The sequence below is a fragment of the Pogoniulus pusillus genome, chromosome 16, assembly GCF_015220805.1.
Source record: "Pogoniulus pusillus isolate bPogPus1 chromosome 16, bPogPus1.pri, whole genome shotgun sequence".
Lineage (NCBI taxonomy): Eukaryota > Metazoa > Chordata > Aves > Piciformes > Lybiidae > Pogoniulus > Pogoniulus pusillus.
Window position 1 is genome coordinate 127,756 of NC_087279.1, and position 26,651 is coordinate 154,406.

The window sequence follows — 26,651 nt, forward strand, 5'->3', positions numbered from 1 at the left end:
TGAGGCACTTAGTGCCATGGTCTGGTTGACTGAACAGAGCTGAGTGATAGGTTGGGCTGGATGACCTTGGAGTTCTCTTCCAACCTGGCTAATTCTATGATTCTGTGAAAACTTCCCTCATCTTTCCCCAGCCCACAGAGTCTGAAACAGACTCAATTTTCATCTGCTTCTGCAAAGTCACTTTCTATCCCCTTTTCTCTGCAACACAAACCAGTGGTTCAGACTGACAGCAAAGGTCAGCCATGCTCCCCCTTTGAGACACTCCACTGTAACCTACAGCATTGCCTTGATCCCAACAGCTACAAATCAAAGCAATCTCACCAAAGTTGCTGGCTAAACTTATACTAGGTAGAAGTCAGTTAGAATTGTAGTCTAGCACGTCTGAAAGAGTAATTTGACTAACCCAGCTTGACCTTCAGAGTGGCAGCTGTGCATATGGCACTGTGATAAACACCAAGGGGATGGGAAGGAGATACCTCAAACACTCATTTCGTCATCTGCAGTATCACTTGCAGTGCTTTTATTGGAAAGATGGAGAGACTTTTTTATCAGGATTTTGATAAGGTCAGAAAAATGGCTTGGGTTGGGTGTTCTTGGAATTTAATTTCCCTTTTTTGCTTTCTACTTAGAGTCCATAATCTGGATTTAGTAGTTTTGCTAAGCCTCGGTGCTTTGTTCTGCTAAGATGTTCAAAATCCAGAGAGAAAGGAGCACACCTCTATTTCCACAGTAATCCCAGCATGGTGCAGGATATCCCTAAGAAATGAGATAAAAGCTCATGCTGCTGTTACCTGTAAATGCCTAGGTCCTTCTACATAACATGGTTGCCCATATGTACTAGAAGAAGCTCGGTCTGATTGTTGCACCTAACAACAGCAGGACTTAACCACTTGCTCAGACTTTGACTCAATTGAATACCTGGAGGCTAGTGTGGGGATTCTAGTGCTCTGTACAATTACACCAAGGCTGATGGTAATTCCTAACAACTCTCTAGAACTGCAGCCTCATGTCTGTAAATTACTCTCAAGGCTCCCACTTTCCACTGCTTTTCAAGACTTGGCACCTATCCAATGCCTCCTAACTTCACTACAATCGAGACAGCTGATCATCTCTTCAGTATCCTGTTCCTTTTATTCCCAATGGATGTGCTTCAAGAAGCTGGAGAAAAAGCTGTCTTTACTAGAAAGTCATGAAAAAAAATTATTTCTGAGTGTCAAGCAAGCAATACCTTACCTTCAGTTTGGCCAGACTGAAGCAGGAACACACAGGTGCTTAGGGACTGATAAAACAGTGCCAGCATCTGCAGTGGATGCATTGGAGAGCATACTTCATGGTTAAGCAGCTTTGTAAGCAATCCTCTTTGCACGCAGCCATAGTCAGCCTGGGCTTCTGCCAGACCCGTGAGCAAGATCACAGGGCATGCACCAGCACAGACCAGTTCCAAATGTGTACCAGAATCATGTTATAGTTAGCCAGCAGTATCACTGCCCGTCATTGACGTGTCAGAAAGAATGCAAATTTCCCTCCTTTAAAGAGGAAGAATCCAGGAGATGAGCACTTACTTCCCCTTCCAATAAATATTAGCTGTCCTCTTGCCTCACCACTGGATTCATGAACCTATTTTCTACTAAATTACACCACATGGTTGTACCCTCGCTGCTCCCTGCAGGTTGTCAGTCTCTGATAAAGTCCAAGACTACAGCCAGGGACAGTCTGCGTCACTGCCTATTCCCTACCCTTCTGTAACACACACAAACACAAAAAGCCTAACAAAAGCAGAGCACAAACAAGGAGAATTCTCCACTTAAGCAGTCTGAATAACATTCTGCAGACCTTCACACACCCTTAGGCTTAAAGTGACACTTCAGTCATTAGAGTGAATTTCCTCCAACACAACGTGTTTATAAACAAGAAAGTGGAGTTGTGGACTCAAATTCTGATAGCTACTCTTCTGATCAAATTACACCGCAGAAGACAAATGTGTGCACGTGGCCATCTTCATGTCCTGAGAGCTTATGAGACTGGGTAGACTTCTTCTTTGTGTTGCCTGTTTCCATCATATGAACTAGAAATGTTTTGTTGGGGCTACACAAGAGGAAAGTCTGCTGTGTATTGCAGATTTGCCCTGGGTTATGTTCACGAGGCACAGAAGTGATAGTGATGTGACTTAAGCATCCCTAGTACCACACAGAAAAAAACCCAGGTACTGCAGACAGGGAGCTGAGGCTGCAGGATGGCAAGACGCAGCCCGTTTGAGGAGGTCAGGACCTTAACTGTCAATGAGTGCTCTGTGCATGCCTTTCTCCTCTCCTGCCCCACACTTACTGAGAAGATTTATGGAAGTAGAGACTGCACATTACAACTCTACAGCCTTTCCAGGACCTGCAGTGGCTCAAGTGATGCAGGGTGTATCTCTAGGTTAGATCTGAAACAAAGTCACAGGTGCTATTGCATTTTAAATGTGAACCTAATCTCCTAGCCTGTGGTTTGTTGTGCCACCCACCAGAGGTATTTATAAGGTATGGCACATTTTTAATTATCCTACATGAATTTGTCTTTCACAGGGCCCAAGGGGGGTTAATGTAAAAGCTGCCTTGAAGAGTTGCTGTGCAGTGGCATCCAACAATTCATTTTATCTTAATCGACCAACTAGAGTTAATGGATGGAAGAACATACTTAAGTGGCCCTGCCTGTCTTGCTAAGACCCCTCTTAAAGATCTTATAAAAGGACCCTTTCACTTGAGTAATTGACTGCATTAATTAGATGCTATCCCTCAAAGTCCTAGAGCAAGCAAATTTAGACATACCATCAGAGAACACCTTCTGGTGCTCTGCCTGACTCATGCTACACCAGCTTTATCAGTGCTAAAGGAATGTCCTCAGACTTCTTTTTCTCAAAGGAAATACAGATGGGTAAGGTAAGCCAGGTAATAATTCACTAACTATCCCCAGTGGGCCCTCCAGGCAAGCTGACCACAACAGCTAGGTTGGTGTTTCTGCTGAAGTTTCTCAGCTGATCCTCTTACTTCTCTGGTATCAGACTGCATTCCTAGTTCAGGGAGTTGACCAGAATATTTCAGAATGGTCTCTTCTTTAGCCCACATCTTCAGAAGCAGCGGTTTCTTAGCAGTGCCCATTCCTTTCATATGTCCTCAGATCTTTCTGAAAACTCATAGGAAAAGCTGCCCAAGCTCTCTGCACCTGCAGTAGGGAGGTATTTATGCACAGCCAGCTAGCAGGAGATGGGCATGGCTTTGTTCAGGAATGGTCTTTGTGAGGGGTGGAGAAGCACTCGGGGGACAATCTCGCTGGCATCACCATAGGGCACTGAACCTTGCAGCACTGGCACTAAGAACTATTGCAGTGATGCAGGAAAGATGACTGCATTTTCCAGCGTTTTCCTACCCCCCAGCCAGCTGACAGGACAAGCAAATGCTGGCCTGAGACCAACTGGCAGCCCAGTTTTCAGCTTGTGTTTCAAGGGATCTCCTATCTAAATTCCCCAACTCTTCCCTAGTAGCAAAATTACATTTGGGATCTTAGCACAAGGCTAAGACAAATTTAGTACAAACTACCACTGCTTTAGAACATCCCTGTGGGAGAGATTTAGGCCTGATCATCTATGAAGTGGCCTCAAGGATGAAGGACATCTTGGTCAATTACAAGAAAGGCTGCATAATCTGTACAAGTTCCTTTGTGGCTCTGGCAACACAAACAGCTGGAGTAATGCTGACAGCAGTAAGAGATGAGTCTCACTCCAGTCAGAAATGCTTTGTTCTCATTTTGGTTTTGTTTTGGGTTTTGTTTGTTGGTTGTTGTTTTTTTTCAGTAGGAACTGTTAATATTGTCATCTAGACAGTTTTTCTTTTGATCCTTCACTGCACTTTTGCCATGGTTTGTCCCCACACCTGGCCACATGGTATTGTTAAAGCTGCTGAGCCTCCTGGTACAGAGAAATGACAGACCCCCTTCCATCTTCAGAGCCCTGCAGGGCAGCATGGTGTTCAGTATGTTGAACTTGCTGTGAGTGTTTTCCATGGGAAGTATGGAATAATGAACAGGCAATAAAGTTAAAATAGGACATAAAGACTCTGGTTCCAGGTTTTAGTGACTAGGTTACACTGCCAAAAATAAAAATAACCAGGAACATGCCTCTGACCTCCAGTCCATGATATGTGCCATGTCATCACTCCTTCTTTTTGTGTCATCTCTCTCTAACTGCATCCAGAATACATATTCAGAAAAACATTGGTAGGTCTGCCATAGTTGGAAAAGTGACTAGAAGTGGAATCTGGCTGAGAAAAGACACTGCCAGATGCTCATTTTGGGTACACTGGTATGCTCTGTTGATCTGTGCCTCTGAGGGTCTGAGCAGCTGTTTATGGTTTGACTGCCTTGATAACTGAGGCTAGCACCTGAAAATAGAGTGAGCTTAAACAGTTTCCAGAAGGCAGAAAACTCAGAAAAGCATTCTCTGTGAACAACAGATCTGCTTTGACGAAGCTTAAGGGAAACTCCAATATGCTTTAGTCTGAGATATAAAAACTCTGCTTCTTCTGGATCTGTTTTTTGTCACAGACTAATCTGATTCAGTCAGTACTGGGAGTTAGCTCTCAGTTTTTCACAACTCAGTGCCTGAAAGAGCAGCCATAGGGAGAAAAAAATACTTTCCATTGAACCGAAAAGCTTCAAGGCACAAGAAAGAGCAATACTACAGCAGGCTGCCATTTTAAAAGGTACTGGCAGACTTTTCACAGGGATGAATAGAGCATCACTTGAATCACAGAGTCTCTGTGATGGGCCAGGGACTTCAGGGAATGGGACCAGGACAGGAAGTTGGGAAGATTTGTTGGAGAGTCTTGGAGCATCCCGTACTTAAGAACACTGATTTTAATTTCAGTGATAAGTGAACAGATTACTTAGGGCAGAGAACGGTGTACCTTCTGCAAAACATCGTGCTGCACCTTCTTGGGTAGGGCCAGACAAGTTGTTCTCAATGTGGTTTGAGTTAGCTCTTGACTTTTCACAACCTTTTTTCAAGTGACATCAACAGTTCAGTTTGTAAATAAGGCACCTCTGCAAAAGGGCTGCTGAGCACATCAGTGATATCCCCACGATAGTCATGCAGCCAGTCTGCTGGAAGCATGGGGACTACTCAGACTACCACAACTCTTACTCTACCAGTGTACATTCATTCTCAGAGTAAGGAGAGAACTAACAGCTATGCTTTGATGCAACAGGCAGAAGGTAGCTTCAGGGAATCACAACACAATATAATAGGACGTACCTGGACAGAGTGGGTAGCTTCACTGCATTTTCTGTGGCTCATGTGGATGCTGCCTTCCTTGGTACCCTGTCTGATACACTGTGTGATACACTGGTCTTCCTGCCCATGGTGCCATCTGGAAAGCAAACAGCACATAGCGGTTGCAGAATACACCTGCAGAGATGACCAGGTTGGTGCACACCTCAGAACACACACTGTGTGTATACTCCAGATAGCCCCATGGCCTTGTGCAGCCCACATTAAAGCCCAGACTATGGTGTTCAAGCAGTTTAAGCTGATCTGCTCCACTACTGCCTACCATGTCCTCTTCCTGTACATTGTTCCAGGGGCTCATCTGACCCCATTTAGACAGCCAAATGGGTAAAACTTGTTTACTTTTCTGGTGCTGAGCTAGTTTTGGGTTGAGGACCCAGACATGCACACTAGCTCCATGCAACAGCTATGCTGCCAGCTCTCTGACTCTAACACACAGAACTCTCTCTCCTGCAAAGTGGATCAATACGTGTGGAGCAAATCCTAATCTGTGAGCATACAGAACACTATTATAGACAGAAGCAAGACTAAGCTATAGATTAATTGCTTGATGAGGGCCAGCTCTTGTCTTTTGTATTCCTGCTTCAAGCTGTTGAAACTGGGCCATGGCTTCTGGCCACATCATTACACAAGCTTCTGGGCTGACAGTTCTGACATTGTTTATGTTGCTGGCTGATCCTGCTCAGGCCCAGGGCAGAAGGTTGGGCTGCCCTTTCTACACTGCTCTGTTTGCTGAGCTCTCTGTCACAGCAGTGAAGTCAGTGAAACTGCCACTTAAAGAATGGCTCAGGAGGAAATGGTTAGGGGCCTACTCTGCTACTTAAACACACACAAGTCTATGGGGCCAGATGGGACCCACCCAAGGGTGCTGAGGGAGCTGGCAGGGGTGATCTCCAAGATTGTAACTCAAGATCTCCCACCTGCAGCAGCAAACAGCAACACAAACATGACTGTGAAATGGTTCCAGAGTTCTGTAAGTCACTTTGGCTACAAGAATGCAAACTTGACTCTGTTGCCTTAACTTACATGTAGGCATGGTCTTGGCGGTACCCATCCCTCTTTGACTGAAGGACTGGACCATAGCACTGAAATATCTTTCAGTTTGTAGTCAACAGGAAGAACAGAAGCAAAATTGTGCCCCAAGGCAGACAGAGAGAGCAGTTCTGCTTTAGATACTCAAAGGGATCTACAGTGTCCAAAGTCTTCAACCCTACCTCTGTGTTGTGTGACATTGCTCTGGGGTTAGCCACTTTACACAAATGACAGCCAAAGCAGAAAGAAGTTAAGAAGTGTGTCAAAGATAATAACAAAGAATTTGTAACAGCCCAGAGGTTTCAGCTTGGCTTCCCAGTAGTAATCTGCTCACAGAGGTGTACTTTTCATAATCTGAGATGACCATCAGGTTACTAAGTGAAGGTCACTCCTTACAGGACGTACCTTTTCCTTCTCCTTATTAATGCAGATGGCTTGTTCTTGTCACTGATTTATCAGACAAATAATTCTTAGAAAGGGTTCAGAGTGAAATCAGAGAGTCCAAAGACAATGAGTATTAAATACAAAGAGACTCCACTGAGGTCAAAGTCAATTCCTCCAAGTTTTATACCAGAATGTCACTAAGTCGTTTTACACAGAGGAACAGGGCAAAAGTGCTGAGTGGTTTCATTGTCAGAGGCCATTTGTGTTGTGACTAGGGGTTGCTCAGCAAATCATTTGAAACCCATCCTGAAAGTTAGTGGATGTTTTCCTTGTTATCTTCTGTCCCTTGACAGATGTGTAGTATGAAAGGTTTTCACACAATGAAGATGTATAGCCTGCACAGTCTGGGAAGGAGGAAGGGCTTGACAGCACAAAACAGAGACTTTTGGCACTGCAAAGCACTCAGGTCTTCACATTGCCTCTCTCAGTTCAGGCTTTCAAGCGTTGCAAGGATTCAACATAGCAAAAGAATACAGAAATAGGGAACAGCAGAGCACCGCAGAACAACAGGGCTGTGAATTAGCAGGAGAAAGAAGAGGAAGAGAAGCATAAGAAGAGCTGTGCTGATGCCTTAAGGAACACCTTTGCTGGTGCTGTTGGATAGAAAAGTTCTGGGTGCCTGAAAAGCTATTGACTTAATGACAGTGTAAGCTGTGTGGTAGCTGACATGCAATGTAAGGAGTGTGCTCAGAGGAGCCAGTAAGGGCAGAGCTCCCTTCAAGAACCCATTCTGTATTCTCAGCTGCCCCTTTGTACCCCTGGCATGGTGGGGCACTGGGTGCAATGAGCTGAGCTCAGCCCTCCTAGTTCATTGCCAGGTCACCTCTGGGGAGGAAGCCTCCCTGTTTACAGGAAATACAGGACAACAGCAAGAGGGACAGGCTGAGTGCAAGCCGAAGCCACCATTGCTTGCTGCCTCTGCATTGTGATGGGAAGAGCAGGAAAGGGTCTGCCACTTGCCCTAGGCCCAAGGACTGGGATATGGTTTCAGGCATATCCAGCTTTTGATGTTGCTTCATTTTTTCTAGTGAATTACAGCTGCAGGTTGGGCAGAAGAATGGTGCCCACAAAGAGCAGTGCACCTGGGGTACATGTGGCTGAGTCTGAGACATGGCTGGGCAGTGTGGGTAGCTCAGAGCAGCACATCCACACCAGCAAATCTGGAACACAGCCACTGTCAGGCCTTTTACCCCTCTGCTATTTGTACTGCTCCAGGCTGGTCTGGCCTTCACTCCCTTCCAGAACTACACCTGCCCCAACACCATTGTTCTGTGAGCACTGGCATTTGAAAAGACATGACCAGCATGTCTCAACAGCCTAACCTTACACATTTCAGATACAGAAAGAGACACTTGATGGAAAGGATGGATACTCCAGAGATAGCATAAAGTGAGAGATTCAGGCATACATTAATATAAATACCTTACAGGAAAGAGCACTTCCCTTCTTCCCTCAAGGTCACCGCTGGAGCACAGGCCACAAAGCAGAAGGCAAGTCAGAGTTATGAGCCTTTCTTTAGGGTGCATCACTTGGTGTGCAGACTCACTGAAAGCAAACAGCAGGCAACCTGATCCTTAGTGGTACAGAGGACCTCACATTTTTTGTGAGGCAGTTGGTCACTCTAAACGAGGAAAGAAGACACTGCTTGTGTGTGAGGCCGAGACAGCATGCAGACAAGAGCATTTGTGATATGCAAACAAAACTACATGGTCCTTCTAGGCTTTTATTACACTAACCTTGGCTGGATCTTTTTGCCACTGTTAAAATCCCCCAGTCAAAATCTTAGATCTCACTAATGCTGACTAGCTTCTGAAAAATCCCAAAAAACATTGCTAAGGAATGAGGTAGAACTTGCAAGGTCATTTGAAGGATAGGGCAAATACCTATCCTTCACAGAAAAATCATGTCTGAATCATGTCCTCTGAAGTGTCACTCCTGTTGTGTATCTCCACAGTGGAAGTCACTTCCCATGCACGCACCATCTGTGCTCAGGCTTGTCCCGACTTGTGCCAGGGAGGGACCACAGGCAGCAGAGACTTGTCTCTTGACTTTATGAACAACAGAGCTGGTCCTATTGCAGTGGCTTCATCCTCTGCTTGGACCACAGACTCTTCTCCTTTGAGGTCAGAATGTAAACATCACTATCGGAGCAGGATAACCACACACTCTGTAGACACCAGAACCTCTTTTTCCCAATGTACCAATACATTTCTACAGTGAAGGAAGACAGATAACTAGCAGAGTGCATCTGCACAGCTTCTTCCTGCTCCATACCAACTGACAGCATTGCTAATTACACTGCAACTGGTGCTGAATAGAAGACTTCTGTTGCACTGTTCTCTCCCTGTCATTGCTTCAAGGAAGAGAATTTCCTGGGGTTTACCATGTCTCTTGAGATATGACCTACTCTGGGATGATTTCTCCCCTTATTTTTCATACCAACACTTCTATTAGCATCTTCCACTGCATTATAGTTTGTTGCTTGCAGTAAGTTTATGTAGCAGCGCCTTTAATGTGCACGTTCACCTGGTGACCAGTTCCCGGGCACGGTTCAAGTCTATAGGAACTAGGGTTGCTAGGAACACAAGAAATGGGTGAAAGAACATGACTGCATTTGAGTAAAACACACGCTGGGTATCAGGAAAGGTGTACTGCCCAGAAGCTCTGTGACAGGGAAACATGAGCAGCAATTTTTCCCTGCGAGGGTGACAGAACGCTGGAAGAGGCTGCCTAGCGGTTGAGGAGTCTTCCTCTCTGGAGTTACTCAAAACCCACCTGGATGTGTTCCTGTGTGATCTGGTATAGGAGATCCTGCTCTGGCAGGGGAGTTGGACTGGATGAGCTCTCAAGGTCCCTTCCAGCCCCTGACATTCTATGATTCTGTGACCTCAGTGCTGCTGGAGTGGCTGGAGAAGGGCAGGATGAGGAGAGTGGCACAGAAACATGCCTGTGCCTATCACATCTGCAAATGAGACCCACAGCATTTTGGGACTTCTCTTTAAGCACAGCAAGTGCCACTGGACCGAGGCCCTGCTGTAAAGGAGGGCCCCGCGGCAGCGCAGCAATACTGCAGCCTTGCTGTCCCCTGAGCCTTCACCAGTGCTGCTCACAGCGGTAGCCAGCCTGAGACACGGAGGCATTCTTCACCGCTTAGGAGGCCTTCTCACAGCAACATGCTGTAGCCATTCATCGGAGAGCGAAAAGGAGGGAGGCACTTCTCGTCGCCTCTGCCGGGGCAAGCAGCGACAAACGGCAGAGGTGCTGTGCGGTGGCTGCACTGCGACCGAGCCTGCAGGGCGCTTCGCTGCCTCCGCCCCGGCCTTGCTTTGCCTGGTGGTGGTGGTGGTGGTGGTGGTGGTGGTGGTGGTGGTGGTGGTGGTGGTGGTGGTGGTGGTGGTGGTGCTGCTGCTGCTGCTGCTGCTGCTGCTGCTGCTGCTGCTGCTGCTGCTGCTGCTGCTGCTGCTGCTGCTGCTGCTGCTGCTCGGCCCCTCCGCGCTGCGCCCGGCAGAAACGAGAGGTTGCAGCGGAGAAACACAGCCCTGCCTGCAGCTTGGAAGTGAATGCAGATATGTAGGGAGTTTCCTTTCCGAAAGGAAACAGGAGTCTGGTCGGTGGCCTTGGCAGTCTCCTTCTTCATTGCCCTCCCACTTACATTAACCCATTGTTGCTCCGTCTCCTGTCACTCTTGCGCTGGCTTTGAAGCTCTGGATTTGTTCACATCTGAGATCCCCCCAAGTGGGAGGTCAAAGCGCTGTGAAAGCACATTAATAATGTTTCAGAGGAAATGAGAACCAAAGGAATCACACACCATGAGTTTACAGGCTGACCTGCCTGTCCTGGGTGTCTGCTGGAACACACAGAGATGTCAGGTTTTGTTTCTCAAGACAACAGACTTTCCTTGCTGGGCAAACACTGGAACCTGCCCCTGACCTGGGGCCGCAGTGGTGTCTGTACTGTATGTAAGCTCCTAGAATGATACCGTGGCCAAAAACACTAACCTGGTGCTTCAATGTGAAAACACAGTGAGGCCAGGTAGGAACAGATGGTGTAATTGCCACTGCTTTTGCCAGTGCTGGTATGTTGAGTCTAGCAGTATCAAGAACAGTACTAAAACTGGTTGTAGTAAAAAGTGGCACTAAAATGGCAAGTAAATTGGATAATTGGATAAAGTTCAGAGATTTTAGAATGATTAAATGATAGGAGGCATGACAAAGTAAGGCATGAAGATCTTTACCTATTCCAAAGAAAAGACAAGATGAAAGAACAGCCTGAATACAGCTTGTGAGTGTAACACAATTTGCAAGACTGCCTCCACTTCAGCAGACAAAGGTTTAACAAGGTCCAGTACCTGAAATTTAGAACTAGACATATTCAGATGAGCAAAAAAAAGACAGCAAAGGGCAGGCACCACCGGAAGAGCCTACCTCTAGTTGTGCTTTGTGAAGGATTTTAAATCACTGGCAAATTTAACTTAGGTTTTTTTTTTCTAAAAGAAAATGCTGGGAAGCCACTGTCTGCACACCATACCCAGTATGGCTTCCTCTGGGTTTCTGGAGCTGAATTCAGACTCTCCTGAAACAACTCAAGGACTCTGGAATCTGAGTGCATTCTGCTTTAATTAATACTATTGTCATTACACTTACACTTTTCTCACCCTTTTGGTGTTTTCCCAGAAAATCCACTGTTACAATATCTAACTTCCATTTTTAATGAGAGTGAGATGTTAGTATGGTTTTATGACATCTATTTGGAGGGGTTGACTAGGGAGAAACAAAGGAGTTCTGGGTGTAGCTATGAGCTTTTTGCTCCAAACCAAGCAGGAGCTTGAACAAAGTCTGTTAACTTCCCACTGCTCCTTTCAGGTCCTTCTGTTTGCCTAAATGGTTGCTGTTGTGCCTGGCAGAAGAACAAAACCAAACCCAAAAAAGTCTAACCTGGTAAATCTTGTTTTCCTAGGCTAGCAGGTCTGCAGGGACTCCCTGCCCACCCTGCCTGGATTTGTTGTGTTTGAGCAATAGCAAGTGCCTGGGAAGCACACGAGTGATCCAGTCTGTTCCTTCTCTCTGCAGTGCCTACACCGAGCCCTACAAGGTATGCCCAGTCTCTGTGATACCAATGGAGGTTGTGACATCAGATGAGGAACAAAAGAGTTCAGAAGATGATGAGAGCAGCCCAGGTGATGCCAGTCTCGTCAACCAGGTAAAATAACTGAAAATGGGGAACACAAGAAACCCAGATAGGTAGAAGCTACTTGCAGAAGAACCTGGATTCTCATCTCTCTCTGGTTTTTGCCTGGTGTTCATTTGGAAATGTTAGAGCCATCAGTCTTTTACTCCCACGGTGCACTAGCACTGATTTATCCCTGCAGCACATGGAAAGCCAAAGATCTGTAGTCCTAAGAAGGACAGTGGAGGCAACATAGCCAGCAGGAAAGGCCTGACTTGAATGTTAGGCAAACAGTCTTGCTCAGACGAAGGCTTTAGCTGCAACCTGGAGGATTTTAAAACTGCCTTTGATAAAACAATTACAAATACATTGTTTGGACCAGTTCTGCACTGGCTAGGGGATGAAGTAAATTATCTAGAAGGTCTCTGCCATCCAAAGTCTCTCATTATGGGAAAGTGCACTCACATTTGGGTTTGTTTTATTGACTTCTGATAAGTAAGACAGCTCTTAAATTATGGAGAAGATTGTGGAAATGCAACCACAGCTTAAGACCACACAAGGCTCTTTTAACTTCCATTAAGCTGACTAACGATGCAGCTGTTAAAGAAATCCCATTGAACAATTTTAGGCACAAAATTATCTTTGCTTTTCACAGTGTTCTTAAAACCTAATATGAACCTAACAACCTTAGGTTGTGTGTCTGAGTATAACACCCGCTGTATAGCCCAGTTCAGATCTCTTCAGGCATTTCCAGAGCACAAAGCTTTCTTCAAGACAAGCATTGAGGGTGAGGAGCATAATTTTTCCCCCTTACCAGAACTCCAGTTCTTTAGAAGCAGAAAAGGAAACTGCAAGCAGAATGACAGTGAAGGGCAGGTGAACTTGCTGTTGCTCTAATCTCTAAGGGAGAATAGCTTCCTTTGATATCCCTGTATGCTGTATCTCTTCCAGCTCTACAGTGCAGGCTGCTATCCTGCCTCTAGTACCAGCGGAAAAAGCTGTGGCTTCAACTCCTTGCTGACATGAAACTGAGTAAACAGTTGCAAGCAGTCTTAGCTTTCTTCCTCTGAGATTCATGAAAGTGTTTTGCTTGGTTGTTCTCACACTGTTTTGGGAAGGGAAAAGCCTTTACATTTCTGACATTCTCTGTTAGATGAAAAATATTTTTCCTTTCAGTTCTATCAGTTAGGTGACAAACCATGAGCATTTATAGAGTATACACTAGTGTGTTATCTAAGCCAGTCAGGTTTCTCAGCATCACTTAGAGGTGATGCCAGTGAAGAAGGGACTACAGAATTGTGACTTGAGTTCACAAGGGAAGTGCATGCAATCACTATACACTTGGAAGCAAATTCAAGGCTGCTAAAACTAATTTTATTGCCATTTTTGTAGGGGTTTACTCAAGATACTAGGAAACAGGCTTTCTACATGGCTCCCTTATTGCATCTCATACATTTTAAGTGTTCTGTTGTGATGAGGTAACTACACTGTGTAGCTGTCACAGAAGGTGGCAACACTTAGAGAACAAGCTTGTGCTTCAGCGTCTTAACTGGTGGTATCCCTCCCGTTCTGCAGCTGAACACAAACTAAATGCCTGCGCATGACTGTGCAGAGAATAGGTCTGGTTGTTTGGTTGGCCTTTGCTTCCCAAGCTATTTGCCAGCAAGGATCATGGTACACAGGACCTGACTTTCACAAGTGCCAGGTGAGCTGTCTTGAAACAGCTTCATCTGAGTACAGGCTCTGTGTCCAAGCTGGCTGATGAATTAGTGCCCATGCCTACTGATTCTGCCAAAAAGCAGGCCAGGAGAGGAGACACAAATTGACCTGCCAGTTACAGTTCTGGCTGCAGGAAGAATAACCATTCTGCAATCTACTGGGCTCTAGCTACAGACTGTAGAAAGAGTTTTGAGCAGCAGCAATTTCATCTCTGGATAAGCCATAGTAAGCCAAGTCAGGGGGCTGTACTTGTATATAGGACCAAGATGTAGACATGTGAAGTGACACTGAGACATCTTTGAGCATCTTTGTTCTGGTAGCCTCCCTAGGGCAGGAATTACTCTGAACAGACTACAAGGGTCCTGGGAACCTCCTGTCAAACCCTGCATCTGCCAGCCACTCCCGGGCCCAAATCTTTTCTGGATAGTCAGAGGCCACTTAGCATTAGGACTCTCCTGCTATTCTGCAGCAGTCTCAGCATCACTGCTGAAGCAGAGCAATAATCAAAATATGGCCAGGGAAGACAGATTTCCTAGAGAAAAGGTCAGTGCAAGGTTCTGACATAAAGAATGCAATACATTTAATGGTTGTCCTTCACCCACACCAGCCACAGAATAATGGTGCTACAGGAATCTTCTGAGGTCTTGTGCAGTCCACACCACAGATTCTCTGTCACAGAAAAGGGCTTCCAGTTCCCTGTAACTAAGAGCTGAACAGGATAAATCCCACCTGTCCACAGCTTTAGTCTCAGAAAGCAAGGATGTCTTTGTGGAAGACTGACAGAGGACTGTTTTTCCTCCCCTGCTGTTTCTGCTGTCATTGTCTTCTCACACAGCTCTGGGTGCTAAGGGAACATTAGCTGCCTGTCAGAACCTCTCTCTGTAATGCCAAAGCACAAAGCTCTTGTCCAGCGTCCTGATGAAGTGACATATCCTTTGGAGCGAAATCCTCAGGACAAGAGAGCAGCTGTACAACAGGAATGAGTTCAGAAACACTGTCACTTGGGGAGAATTGGCAGAGACCTCTTGGTCTGGATGCCAAAAGTAGTACCATTGCTTTCGAAATGAGCTAATCTTGTTAACACAACTGTTTGGGGCTGGCCTGCTATGAACTGCATTTGGGGTTTAGAAAACACATGCACACACACATCTCGAGTTTGCTGGGTTATGTTTTTATGCTCCTCAGGAAGACAGCTTAAATAAAGGCATGAAACAGCCTAGGTGATAAATTATTCCTCTGTTCAGATATATTATTCTCATTTGCATTGAGCTAGCTTCTGCCTGCTGCCATCAGCATCACGAGTTAATCCCTGTACCAAAATGCAAGCAGCACGCTTTGTTTCTCACTTGCTTCCTCCTAGCCTGTTTGCTGAGGAATTGCAAGACTCTCACTTTGCAACAGATTTTTTTCCTCTGATGTTTCTTTTTAAGGCTTATTATTATAAATAAATGCAATTTTAAAAACTAGCTTTGTACACACATTTCCTGCTATTGTTTCAACAGCTTGTCTCCTTTGAATCCCTGCTGTCCTGGGATCACACAAGTGTGAAGAAATTTTTAGGGCCTGCTATTCTGTGAATAATTTGACTCACAGTCAATAATATATGTTGAGGTATTTTTTACATTATCAGGCTTTATTTTACAGAGTAAACAAGGGGAGGCTTTCATCTCTGTTGTGCTACAGGAATTTTTATCACTAAACCCTTGTTTTGAATGGGGCAGGTATAAAAATGTAAAACAGGAGGCAGGTTTCAAAGCTGAGCATTTGTCATCTGGAGTCTCCTGGCTGTTCATTATTTCTAGTTACATAAGCACTTTATTTCCTTTGGTCCACTGGCACGTGATAACAGCCTAGAGAACTCAGAGGCAGGGAATGCTGTAAGTTTTCATAACCTTTGTGATTCTGCTTGGTTATAGTATAAAAAGCTATGCCCTTCCCTCACACCACTGATGGAGATCCACTCTTTATTTCCCCCTGCTAAGCTAATTTAGAAGAGCTCCTGGGTCATCTCTCATCTTCAGTCTTTTACATATGTTCATTTAATTATATCCCTTCTAGTCAATCAGAAGGTGACACACGGCTTTGCCGTACTGGGCTCTCAAGATTATATGATGGCATCTGAGCTGCCTACAAGGCAAAAAACATTGAGTTAGGAATTCCAGTTATGGACAAAAAACTCGTATCAATTGAAATACAGATTTTACCCCCTACCTCTGAAACTTCACATGCTAGGCAAATGCTCAAAGTCTAGGATATAGAATCCCAGATGTTTTCTCTTATCATTGAGATGGTTTTAAACCTAAGCTTCATGACTGTATTTTGCTGCTAAAACCAGATAAATCCATCTTGGACACACCCAGCTAGCAGACGGAGGGGACATGCACCCCATGCAAACAGGGTGCACTAAGCTTAGCCACAAAGGACTCAAAACAAGCAGGGCAGCTACTGTCTCATGACAGCAATACATAAAAGTGCCTTTGCTGCTCTTTATCCATTTCCACTGTGTGGGCTTGGTTTCCAGACTCCATTAATCATTATGTTCTGAAAACCTTTAACCTCAACATATTATAACTCACACACATGCACACACACAAAACTGAAATGTGCTGAAGCTGGGACTGGCAGATTTGTGTGCCTTCAGGAAGCACATAATTCAGAAGCCTTTCAGGGGACTTCTCTTTGATTTATAGAATTGTGTATATTCCCCCAGGAAAGCTGCAACCCAGCTCTTCAAGGAAGAGCTCTGGGAGACAGAGGATGTGGCCTGCTTTTGCCTGTCTCACTGGTTCACAGAGCCAGCCTGAAAAAGTCACTTGTTCCCGAAATGCCTCATTTGGCACCACTGTGACATCACTGTGAACTGCAACATAGTTCACAGTCATTACAAAAGGGGCATTATGAAGTCACTCTGCCCAGAGACCAAAGCTTGCAAACTGCTGTCAGACTCTTAGTGAGACAGTGGTGCTCTTGTGCTGGATACCATCCAGCTGCCAGGCACCTTCCCCGGGGAGCCTGTGGAATACACACACACAGAGTGCGCAGAGATGTGGTCTGGCTGCGTCCATGTGGCAAGCCAGTGGCAACCACGAGAGCGGAGCTGTGGCTTCTTCCCTGCTTTCAAAATGCAAAGGGTTACTCCCTGAGTACTTCGGATGTGGCTTGCACAGTACTAGGCTTGGTTCTGGTGAACTATTGAGTGCCAAGGGTCCCCACATGGCTCCATGGTCTCCATCTGCTAAGCAGAGGTATGCCATGAGGGCTGGAGGGCAGCTTCTGAAGTGGGAACTAGGAAGGAACCACACTGCAGGGCTGGGCATAGATAGGACTGGCTGCAGGGAGTAAAGACTGCTAAGAAGAGGGCACCTTGGTGATGTTACAATAGTCACTTGGACTTTGTTTCCAAAACCTGATGCCTGAGGGATCTGCACCCTGTCTATCCCCTGTCTGTCTCTGGACTCTGTCCTCAGTCTCAAAGTTCATTTCCTGGTTAAACAAGCAGCAATTAAGGAAGACAAGACAGGGAACGCCTAGAGACACCATCTCAAGCTTGCCCTAGCCAGGCCATTTGTCAGCGGGGTCCTTGTGCCCTGTGCCCAGGCTGAGGCACGTCAGTGACAGGAGGAATGGGCGCGGCGCTGCACACGGGCAGCGGGCAGCAGGCAGCAGGCAGCGGGCAGTGGGCAGAGAGCAGTGGGCAGTGGGCAGCGGGCAGCAGGCAGTGGGCAGCAGGCAGAGAGCAGCGGGCAGTGGGCAGCAGGCAGCGGGCAGTGGGCAGTGCGCAGCGGGCAGAGAGCAGTGGGCAGTGGGCAGAGAGCAGCGGGCAGTGGGCAGCGGGCAGAGAGCAGTGGGCAGCGGGCAGTGGGCAGTGGGCAGCGGGCAGTGGGCAGCGGGCAGCAGGCAGTGGCCCACCCGGCCCAGTGGGTAGCCAGGCCTGCCTGCAGTGGAGGTGCTGGGCAGCAGCGCCAGCCTCAGTGACCCTGAGAAACAGCCCCCTCCATCTGCTCCACTTGTGCCGAGAAAAGGGGGTCCCAATTAAGCTTTGCGTTCCCTGGCTCCTAGCAGCTCCCTCGTGCAGCCACAAAGTTCCCACCTGGTTTAGACCAAGGAGCTGCATCGTACCACAGCGCAGCCCCATCTCTGCTGAGCAGGCTTTCCGAAGCAGCAGCTCTAAGCAGTGGTTTTCAGTGAATCTGGTCTAGCAAACAATGTTGCAGGTCTCGCTGCTGAACTCAACTCCTGGGTCCACTTCAGGATGCTATGGGCTGCTTTGCTTTACTACTGATAGAATACCAGCTCAGTTCCCTCTCACCACTGCTAAATATATTCAACTTTGCCCGGTAGATTCCTTACAGTGAATAGTTCTACGCTTTGGTCATTTCTTACCATAAGGAAAAGTCATGGAATAGGAGTAAAATGCCCCAATTACAGAATCACGGAATGGCTTAGGTTGGAAGGGACCTCAGAGCTCATCCAGTTCCACTCCCCGCCATAGGCAGGGACACTTCCCACTAGAACAGGTTGCTCAAGGCCTTGTCCAGCCTGGCCTTGAACACCTCCAGGGAGGGAGCAGCCACAACCTCCCTGGGCAACCTGCTCCACTTGTATCTCAAAGCCACACATACTTTGCTCCTGTCACAGTTTCTGTGCCCTGAAGCCTGCCAGTGAAGCAGGTGCCAGTGCGGGTTCAAATGACGTGCTCTGCTGGGTTCCTGGGCTGTTTGCTTCCTGGAGATAGTTATGCCCATTTGGCTTGGAGGTTTTGCTTAACATGCAGTAAAAGTCCTTTGCCCCACGTGCTCCCCCAGGGTTCACAGCAGTCAGAACAGTTTGGAATATGCCCATTTTGAGAATGAACTCCCTTCTCATGGGATGAAGTGTGCTGCATGTACAGCCTGAGCCCTAGCAGCCATGAAGCTGGTCTGTCAAAGCTACACACTTTTTGCTTTCCTGACAAATTTTGGATCTGTATAACTCAACAGAAAATTTCTCTCCTTCTTCAGCCAGAACCCATTTTTCAAACCTGACATCTGCCTTAGCAGCTATTATACTGTCCTATATTACTAGTATTTGAACTGCAGAAACACCCTCTCATGGAAAGGAGTCCAGAACCCAGACACTAAACAACAAAGAATAAAAGCATGGTCACTATTTTGACTGGAGGAATATCTCAGCTCAGAGTGCTCTCTAACACTTCTTGGAATGAGACATCTCTTAACTGTCTGATTTTTGCTGTTATCAGAAAGAAGGCCAGTCCAGAGCTTACCTCATTGCCCAGGAGCTGATGTCTTCAGAAAAAGTGTGAGTTAGTTGTTACAATCTCTCTGTTGCTCTCCTAAAGCTGAAGCTATGCAATCTGCCCTTCAGCACAGGTCTGATGGCAATTAATGAAAGTTTGTCTCTTTTCCCAGATACGTGGAGATGCTGCAGCTGTTACATAGGGTGAGTAAATACTTTCAATCACTGAAGCCTAGTATCTCTTTTCCTTAAATGCAGTTTAGAAGACATAAAAGCATTGAAAGGACAGAGATGAATTTGAGGAGGAGTACCTTACCACAAACCACCGCAAAAGAACATCTGCTACTAATCAGCTCTTGCTACAGATCCTCAGTTCTAGCATTTGTCATTCAGAGGGACAAATGCTGGCCAGCAGTGCTTGCTGGGACTCTGAGACAGGTGTGAGATGCAGAGTAAGCCTAATGCAAAGATGAAGATGGCAAAAAGTAGCTCTGAGTTGTGCCTAGAGGACACCCCAAACTCAAGCAGTGAACAGACACTCTGAGAGAGAGAAAAGTAACTGAGCTCAGCACTGAATTGCTGCCTGCTCACTGTGTTCCTCGAGCAAGCTGCCAAAGCTTCTCAGGCAGGAGAGAAGCCTTAAACATGACAAACACCTTACAGACAATTGCACTTCAACAACTCAGGAACTGCCAAGCTGGTCAGCTGGGCACCACACGCTCTGAGGCACTTAGCCTGCCTAGCTATTTGCCTCACCTATCCTGGCTTTCCTCTGCTTTCGGCACAGATGAACACATTATTTGACACTGTTTGACACTACTGAAATGTAGTTATCCACTGTGGCCTAGGGAAGCCAGTGCTGTTACTGGGCCAGAAAAGGGATGCTGCTAGGACTTTTACAGTTCCTCCAGGACTTATATTGCCCTTTTCTCCTTCCTCTGGTAAATCCCTTTATGGCAAATTTGCTGTGGGGTTGTGTGTGTGTAAATGAGTAATTTGTGCATTTTCACAATAATCCCATTTTCTTCCTGTAGAAATCACAGGATGGTCTAGGTTGGAAGTGACCTCAAAGCTCAGCCAGTTCCAACCCCCCACCACAGGCAGGGACACCTCGCACTAGAACAGGTCACTCAAGGCCTCATCCAACCTGACCTTGAACACCTCCAAGGGAGCAGCATCTGCAACCTCCCTGGGCAACCTGTGCCAGTGTCTCACCACTCTCACTGTAGAGAACTTCTTCCTAACATCCAGTTTCAATCTCCCCTCTGCCAGTTCAAACCCATTCCTCCTCATCCAGATATTCCCAGACCTACCTGTTCACAGAATCACAGAATCACAGAAACATTCAGGTTGGAAAAGACCCTCAGGATCACCAAGTCCAACCCTTAACCCTGATCTACAAGATTCACCCCTAACCTTGTCAATAGTCCCTCCCCAGGCCTCCTGTAGCCCCTTTCACTCCAAGGCCTCCTCAAAGCCTTCTTCTCTCCAGGCTGCACAGCCCCAACTCTCTCAGCCTGTCCTCAGAGCAGAGCTGCTGCAGCCCTCTCAGCACCTTGGTGGCCTCCTCTGCACTGGCTCCAACACTTCCATGTCCTGCTTGTGCTGGGGGCTCCAGAACTGCCCCCAGGACTGCAGGTGGGGTGTGAGGAGAGCAGAGCCAAGGGGCAGAATCCCCTCCCTTGCCCTGTGCCCACACTGCTCTTGCTGCAGCCCAGCACAGGGTTGTGTCTGGGCTGCACTCACACTGCAGGCTCCTGTGGAGCTTTGCATCAGCCCAGACCCCCAGGGCCTGTTCCTCAGGGCTGCTCTCAGCCATTCCCCACCCAACCTGGAGCTGTGCCTGGGACTGCATCCACCCAGGTGCAGGACCTTACACTTGGCCTTGTTGAATGCCATGAGGTTGGCCCGGGCACAGCTCTGCAGCCTGTCCAGATCCCTCTGGATGGATCCCTGCCCTCTGGCAAGTTGACTGTGCACACAGTTTGGTGCCACCTGCAGACTTGCTGAGGGTGCACTGATTCCTCTCTCCATGCCACTGACAAAGCTGTTACACAGCACTGGTGCCAGCACTCACTCCTGAGGGAGCCACTTGGCACTGGTCTCCAGGTAGACATTGTGCCACTGATCACAGCTCTCTGTGTGCCACCAGCCAGCCAGTTCCTTATCCAGCAGTGCTCCACCCATCCAGTCTGTGTTGTTCCAGTTTGGTGACCAGGATGTCCTGTGGGACAGAGTCAAATGCCTTACTCAGGTCCAGATAGATGATGTCATTTGTCCTTCCCTTGTCCACTGTTGCTGTGACTTCATCATAAAAAGCCAGTGAATCTGTCAGGCATGATCTGCCCTTGGTGAAGCCATTGCTGGTTACCCCAGTCACCTCTGCTTTGTTTTTCATCTGCCTTATCAGAGCCTTCAGGAGGATCTGTTCCATGACCTTGCCAGGCACAGAGGTGAGACTGATTTCTGGGGTCATCTTTTTTTCCCCTTATTGAAGCTGGGTCTTATGTTTGTCCTTTCCCAGTCAGCAGAACTTCACCAGCCTGCCAGGACCTTTCAATATGATGGACAGTGGTTGAGCAACTTCATCTGCCAGTGCCCTTAGGACCCATGAGTGGATCTCGTCAGGCCCCATGGACCTGTGCATGTTCAGACTTCTTAGGTGCTCACAAACACGATCTTCAATTATAGTTGGCAGATCTTCCTTCTCCCAGTCCTTATTTTTGCCCTCTGAGACTTGGACATTGTGGTTGGAGTCCCTGCCATTGAAGACTGTGGCTAAGAAGTCATTGAGTACCTCAGCCTCATCCATATCCTTTGTCACCAGCTCTCCATTTCCCTTCTGGAAGGGTCCCACATTCTCTCTAATCCTCCTTTTCTCACTGATATACCTGAAGAAGTTCTTTTGTTCCCCTTTCTGTCCCTAGCCAGATTCAATTCCAGCTGTGCTTTAACTTCCCTAACCTGAGCTCTGGTTGCACAAACAATATCTTTGTATTCATCCCAGGTTCCCTGTCATAGAATCATAGAATCAACCAGGTTGGAAGAGACCGCCAAGATCAAGGCAGTCCAACCTATCCCCCAGCCCTACCTAATCAACCAGACCATGGCACTAAGTGCCTCATCCAGTCTTTTCTTGAACACCTCCAGGGACAGTGACTCCACCATCTCCCTGGGCAGCCCATTCCAATGCCAATCACTCTCTCTGGGAAGAACTTCCTCCTGACATCCAGCCTATACTTCCCGCAGCACAACTTGAGGCTGTGTCCCCTTATTCTGTTGCTGGGTGCCTGGCAGAAGAGCCCAACCCCACCTGGCTACAGCCTCCCTGCAGGTAGTTGTAGACAGCAATGAGGGCACCCTGAGCCTCCTCTTCTGCAGGCTGCACACCCACAGCTCCCTCAGCCTCTCCACATAGGGTTTGTGTTCCAGGCCCCTCACCAGCCTTGTTGCCCTTCTCTGGACACCTTCCAGCACCTCAACATCTTTCCTGAATTGAGGGCCCCAGAACTGGACACAGCACTCAAGGTGTGGCCTGAGCAGTGCTGAGCACAGGGGCAGAAGAACCTCCCTTGTCCTACTGGCCACACTGTTCCTGATGCAGGCCAGGATGCCATTGGCTCTCTTGGCCACCTGGGCATACTGATAGCTTATCTTCAGCCTCCTGTCTATCAGCATCCCCAGGTCCCTTTCTTCCTGGCTGCTTTCCAGCTACTCTGTCCCCAGCCTGTAGTGCTGCTTGGGGTTGTTGTGGCCAAAGTGCAGAACTCTGCACTTGGCCTTGTTAAATCTCATCCCATTGGCCTCTGCCCACCTATCCAGCCTGTCCAGGTCCCTCTGCAGGGCTCTCCTACCTTCCAACAGATCAACACCTGCTCCTAGCTTGGTGTCATCTGCAAACTTACTGATGCTGGACTCAATCCCCTTGTCCAGATCATCAATAAAGAAATTGAACAGGACTGGGCCCAGCACTGAGCCTTGGGGCACACCACTAGTGACAGCTGCCAACTGGATGTGGTACCATTCACCACCACTCTCTGAGCTCTGCCATCCAGCCAGTTCTTGACCCATATCAGAGTGAATCTGTCCAAGCCATGAGCTGCCAGCTTGGCCAGGAGCTTCTTGTGGCAGACAGTGTCAAAGGCTTTGCTGAAGTCCAGGCAGACTACATCCACAGCCTGCCCCATGCTCACCAGGCAGGAATGTGATCATAAAAGGAGATCAGGTTGGTGAGACAGGACCTGCCCTTCCTAAACCCCTGCTGGCTGGGCCTGATCCCTTGGCCATCCTGTAGGTGATGTGTGATGGCACTCAAGATGACCTGTTCCATCACCTTGCCTGGCACTGAGGTCAGGCTGACAGCTCCCTGAAGAAGTTGAAGTCTGCTTTTCTAAAGTCCAGAGCACTGAGTTAGCTATGCACCCTCCTTGATGCCTTGAGGCTCTTAAGTCTACCATTTCATGGTCACTGCAGCCAAGGCTAGCCTTCAGCTTCACTCACCAGCCCCTCCTTGTTGGTGAGGACTAGGTCCAGCATAGCACCTTTCCTTGTGGGTTCCTCTACCACTTGGAGAAGGAAGTTATCATCAGTGCACTCCAGGAACCAATTAGATCGCTGGTACTTTGCTGTGTTGTCCTTCCAACAGATGTCAGGGTGGTTGAAGTCCCCCATGAAGATCAGGGCCTGTGATCATGAAGCTTCTCCTATTTGTTTGTAAAGGCTTCATCTGCTTTGTCTTCCTGATCAGGAGGTCTGTAGCAGACTCCTACTATAATGTGCCTTCCCTTTAACCTTAACCTTTGCCTTGCACGTGGACTCCAGATTATCACTGATGTAGAGGGCAACCCCCCCTCCCCTTCTCCCCTACCTGTCCCTCCTGAAGAGTCTATAACCATCTATCCCCTAGCTCTGATTGTGAGCTCCACCCCACCATGTCTCCATGATGCCAATGACATCACAACCCTGTAGGCTTGCACAGATTTGCAACTCTTCCTGTTTGTTCCCCATGCTCCTCGCATTAGTGCAGAGGCATTTCAGTGGTGCCTCTATTGGAGCTGCCTTGCTGACTGATTTTCCCTCATCCTGTTCTTTGGCCACTCTTTTCTCAGTCTGTACTTTAAGCCTAGGCTCAGATCCCACCTGTCCATGCTCAGACACCTCTGTAGCTATCAACCTATCTCTACTACTCATGCCATCACTGCCACATGGATTGCCCTGTGATGTTTTCCTGTTGGCAGCTACTGCCTGAAGGGTATCTGGCTCGTCTCTGCAAGACTTTGACTGCATTATTTTGTCCCCAGTGTGCTTCTGGGCAGCAGGTTGAGAGCCCTTACTAGTCCCCCATTCCTCCCACACTAGTGTGTCCTCCCACACCTTGCCACATGGAAGCCTGATGATTTTGTCCTCCTCCCCTTTCACATCTCATTTAAAGCCTGTCAATTAGCCCTGCAATTTCCTCTGCAAAGACCTTCTTCCTGCTTCAAGAGGCATCTCCTGTTTGGTGTCAACAACCCTGGTGCTGTATAGATCCTGCCATTGTCAAAGAACCCAAATTTGTGGTGGTGACACCATCCATGGAGCCATGTATTAAAAGACTGTATGTGGCTGCTTAACCCAATGTCTCTGCCATTGCTTGGAATAACAGAAGAGAAGATGATTTGTGCCCCTGAATGTCATACCACTTGTCCCAGAGCCCTGAAGTCTTTTTTGCTTGTTCTAGGACTAACAGTCATTATTTCTTCTCCTCCTACATGGAAGATCAATAATGGGTAGTAGTCCCTAGAGTGAATTTTCCTAGCAACATCCCTAACCCAGGCTCCAGGTATGCAGCACAGCTCCCTGTGAGAGGGGTCTGCCCCACATATTGGTCCCTCTGTTCCTTTCAGAAGTGAATCCCCTACAGGTATCACTCTCCTTTTTACCTTTGTTGCACCAGTCCTAATTCTTGAGGACAGCTGACATATCCTGGGCAATGGAGTGGATGGACTTTCTCCTCCATCCTCCTCTGCCCAATCCTCAGTTTCTAGTGCCCTACATCTGTGGTGCAAGGGCAGCTGGTAAGACTGAGAAGATTGGGAGGGGGTTCTCCTGCCTCTGCAGGGGGGTCCTGCCTCCACTCCCCTTCATCTCGCAGGTCTCCTTCTTTACCTGTTTTATCTGGGTAGCAAGAAGAAACGGAACCTTCTACTTGTGCAGCCCTCGCCTGCTGCCCCTCCCCTGGGAATGGTATAGCCTGGCTCCACCAGTCAATTTTCACAATCCCATATAGACCTTAGTCTCTCAACTTCCTTCTTTAGCCCAGCCACCATACTGAGCAGGTCACTCACCTGCTCACGCCTCGCACAGGTTTCATACCCACCACTCTCCATTTCAAGCGCCAGGCTCTGGCATTCTCTGCATTCAGGGGTCTGGACACACCCATGTATTTGCATGAGACACCAGTCTGTGTGCCCACACTTTTCCTAGCCACAACATTTGCCTGGACTGCAATCATGGATAATAATTTGGAAGGAACTGGAAATGTCATTTTTGCTCTCTTTTCCAAGTTAACAGCTTTAACATGGGACAGAGATTCTGGTTTATACCTCTGCCAGAGTTGTTTAGCATACAGACATTTATGGATACAAAGGTATGCTGCTCCCCTCCCACCGGATGGACTCCAAACTGTTGGTAACCTCTAATAAAAAGAATCTTCTCAAAAATTGCAGCTCATAGGTTAGCTAGGGAAAAACTCTGCTCAATTGTTAATTTCATCTGCTGCAGTGCTCCAAAGCTGACTCAAAGATAGGAGGGAATGAAACCAGAGTTTTCCTGCCCTGACTCAGAATTGTAATTACATCCTGCTGTGCTGCTGGGGAGGTCAGGCACCGTTGGATCTTTATATCCACCTGTTGACCGAACCAGAAATCTAGAGAAACCATTGCCAATTCTACAACATCTAAGTTCCTCAGATTCCAGGGGTATTATTGCTTAACAGAGGCTTTTCAGTTCTGTCACAGTGCAAAAAGTTACAATTCACTAATTACTCCTTGTTGCATATTTCAGTAGTGTTAGAAATAGAGGCATCAGTAAATCTTGCATTTCACTGTCTGCTCACTGTTGGCACTGGCAGATGTCACAAGCAACCACCAGTGACCATGAAGTCACCAAACTGCCCATTCACGTCCAGTCAGGACCAGAGGCTTCCTCGAGAGCATATCGCAGCTCAGGCAAACTTTTCTTTATGTTCATCACCAACTTTCTCAGGAAAACAGTTTCTACATGCTCATCTTCAACCCTCAGATCTCATCTTCTTATATAAACCCACATGTTGGTAAGAAAGGCAAGGAACTAAACCACACCCCAGCTACTTTCAGAAGGGAATAAAAGGTTTTTCTTAAGCCTACAGCAGAAGCATTTGCAGGCTTGGCTGGCACTGATATTCATTCAGCATAACAGAACCTGTTTGGCCTTTCAGTGGAGACTTTAATAAACTGATTGATTGCCAAAACGATGACATTTCCATACACCCACTCTGCTGTTGAACTGAAAGAGTGGAAACATTGTGATAGCTCACAAACTCGGTATCAGTTAGTGTGGTAGTAGTGATAATAATCTACAGGGCTGGCTGTTACCCTGCTCAAAGGTAGTGCAAGTCTCTGGAGCAGGGAGTTAAGAACTTACTCTGCACTAAGCAGATAGGGCTGGCAGGGCCTTCCAGGCCCAAAACTTTCATCTCTTGTTGCCCACAATTTAC

At 47.3% G+C, this 26,651-nt stretch overlaps 1 protein-coding gene across 6 annotated transcripts in view; it reads left to right on the plus strand.

The window, feature by feature from the left end:
- Positions 1-26,651, plus strand: part of FGD5 (FYVE, RhoGEF and PH domain containing 5) — an 85,117-nt gene that overhangs the window by 15,201 nt on the left and 43,265 nt on the right. For all 6 annotated transcript variants that reach the window (XM_064156075.1, XM_064156076.1, XM_064156078.1 and 3 more), the window contains exons 3-5: positions 11,866-11,995; positions 18,921-18,979; positions 19,090-19,120. In XM_064156075.1, coding sequence (XP_064012145.1) covers positions 11,866-11,995; positions 18,921-18,979; positions 19,090-19,120 — 220 coding nt within the window. The remainder of the gene's footprint in view (positions 1-11,865; positions 11,996-18,920; positions 18,980-19,089; positions 19,121-26,651) is intronic.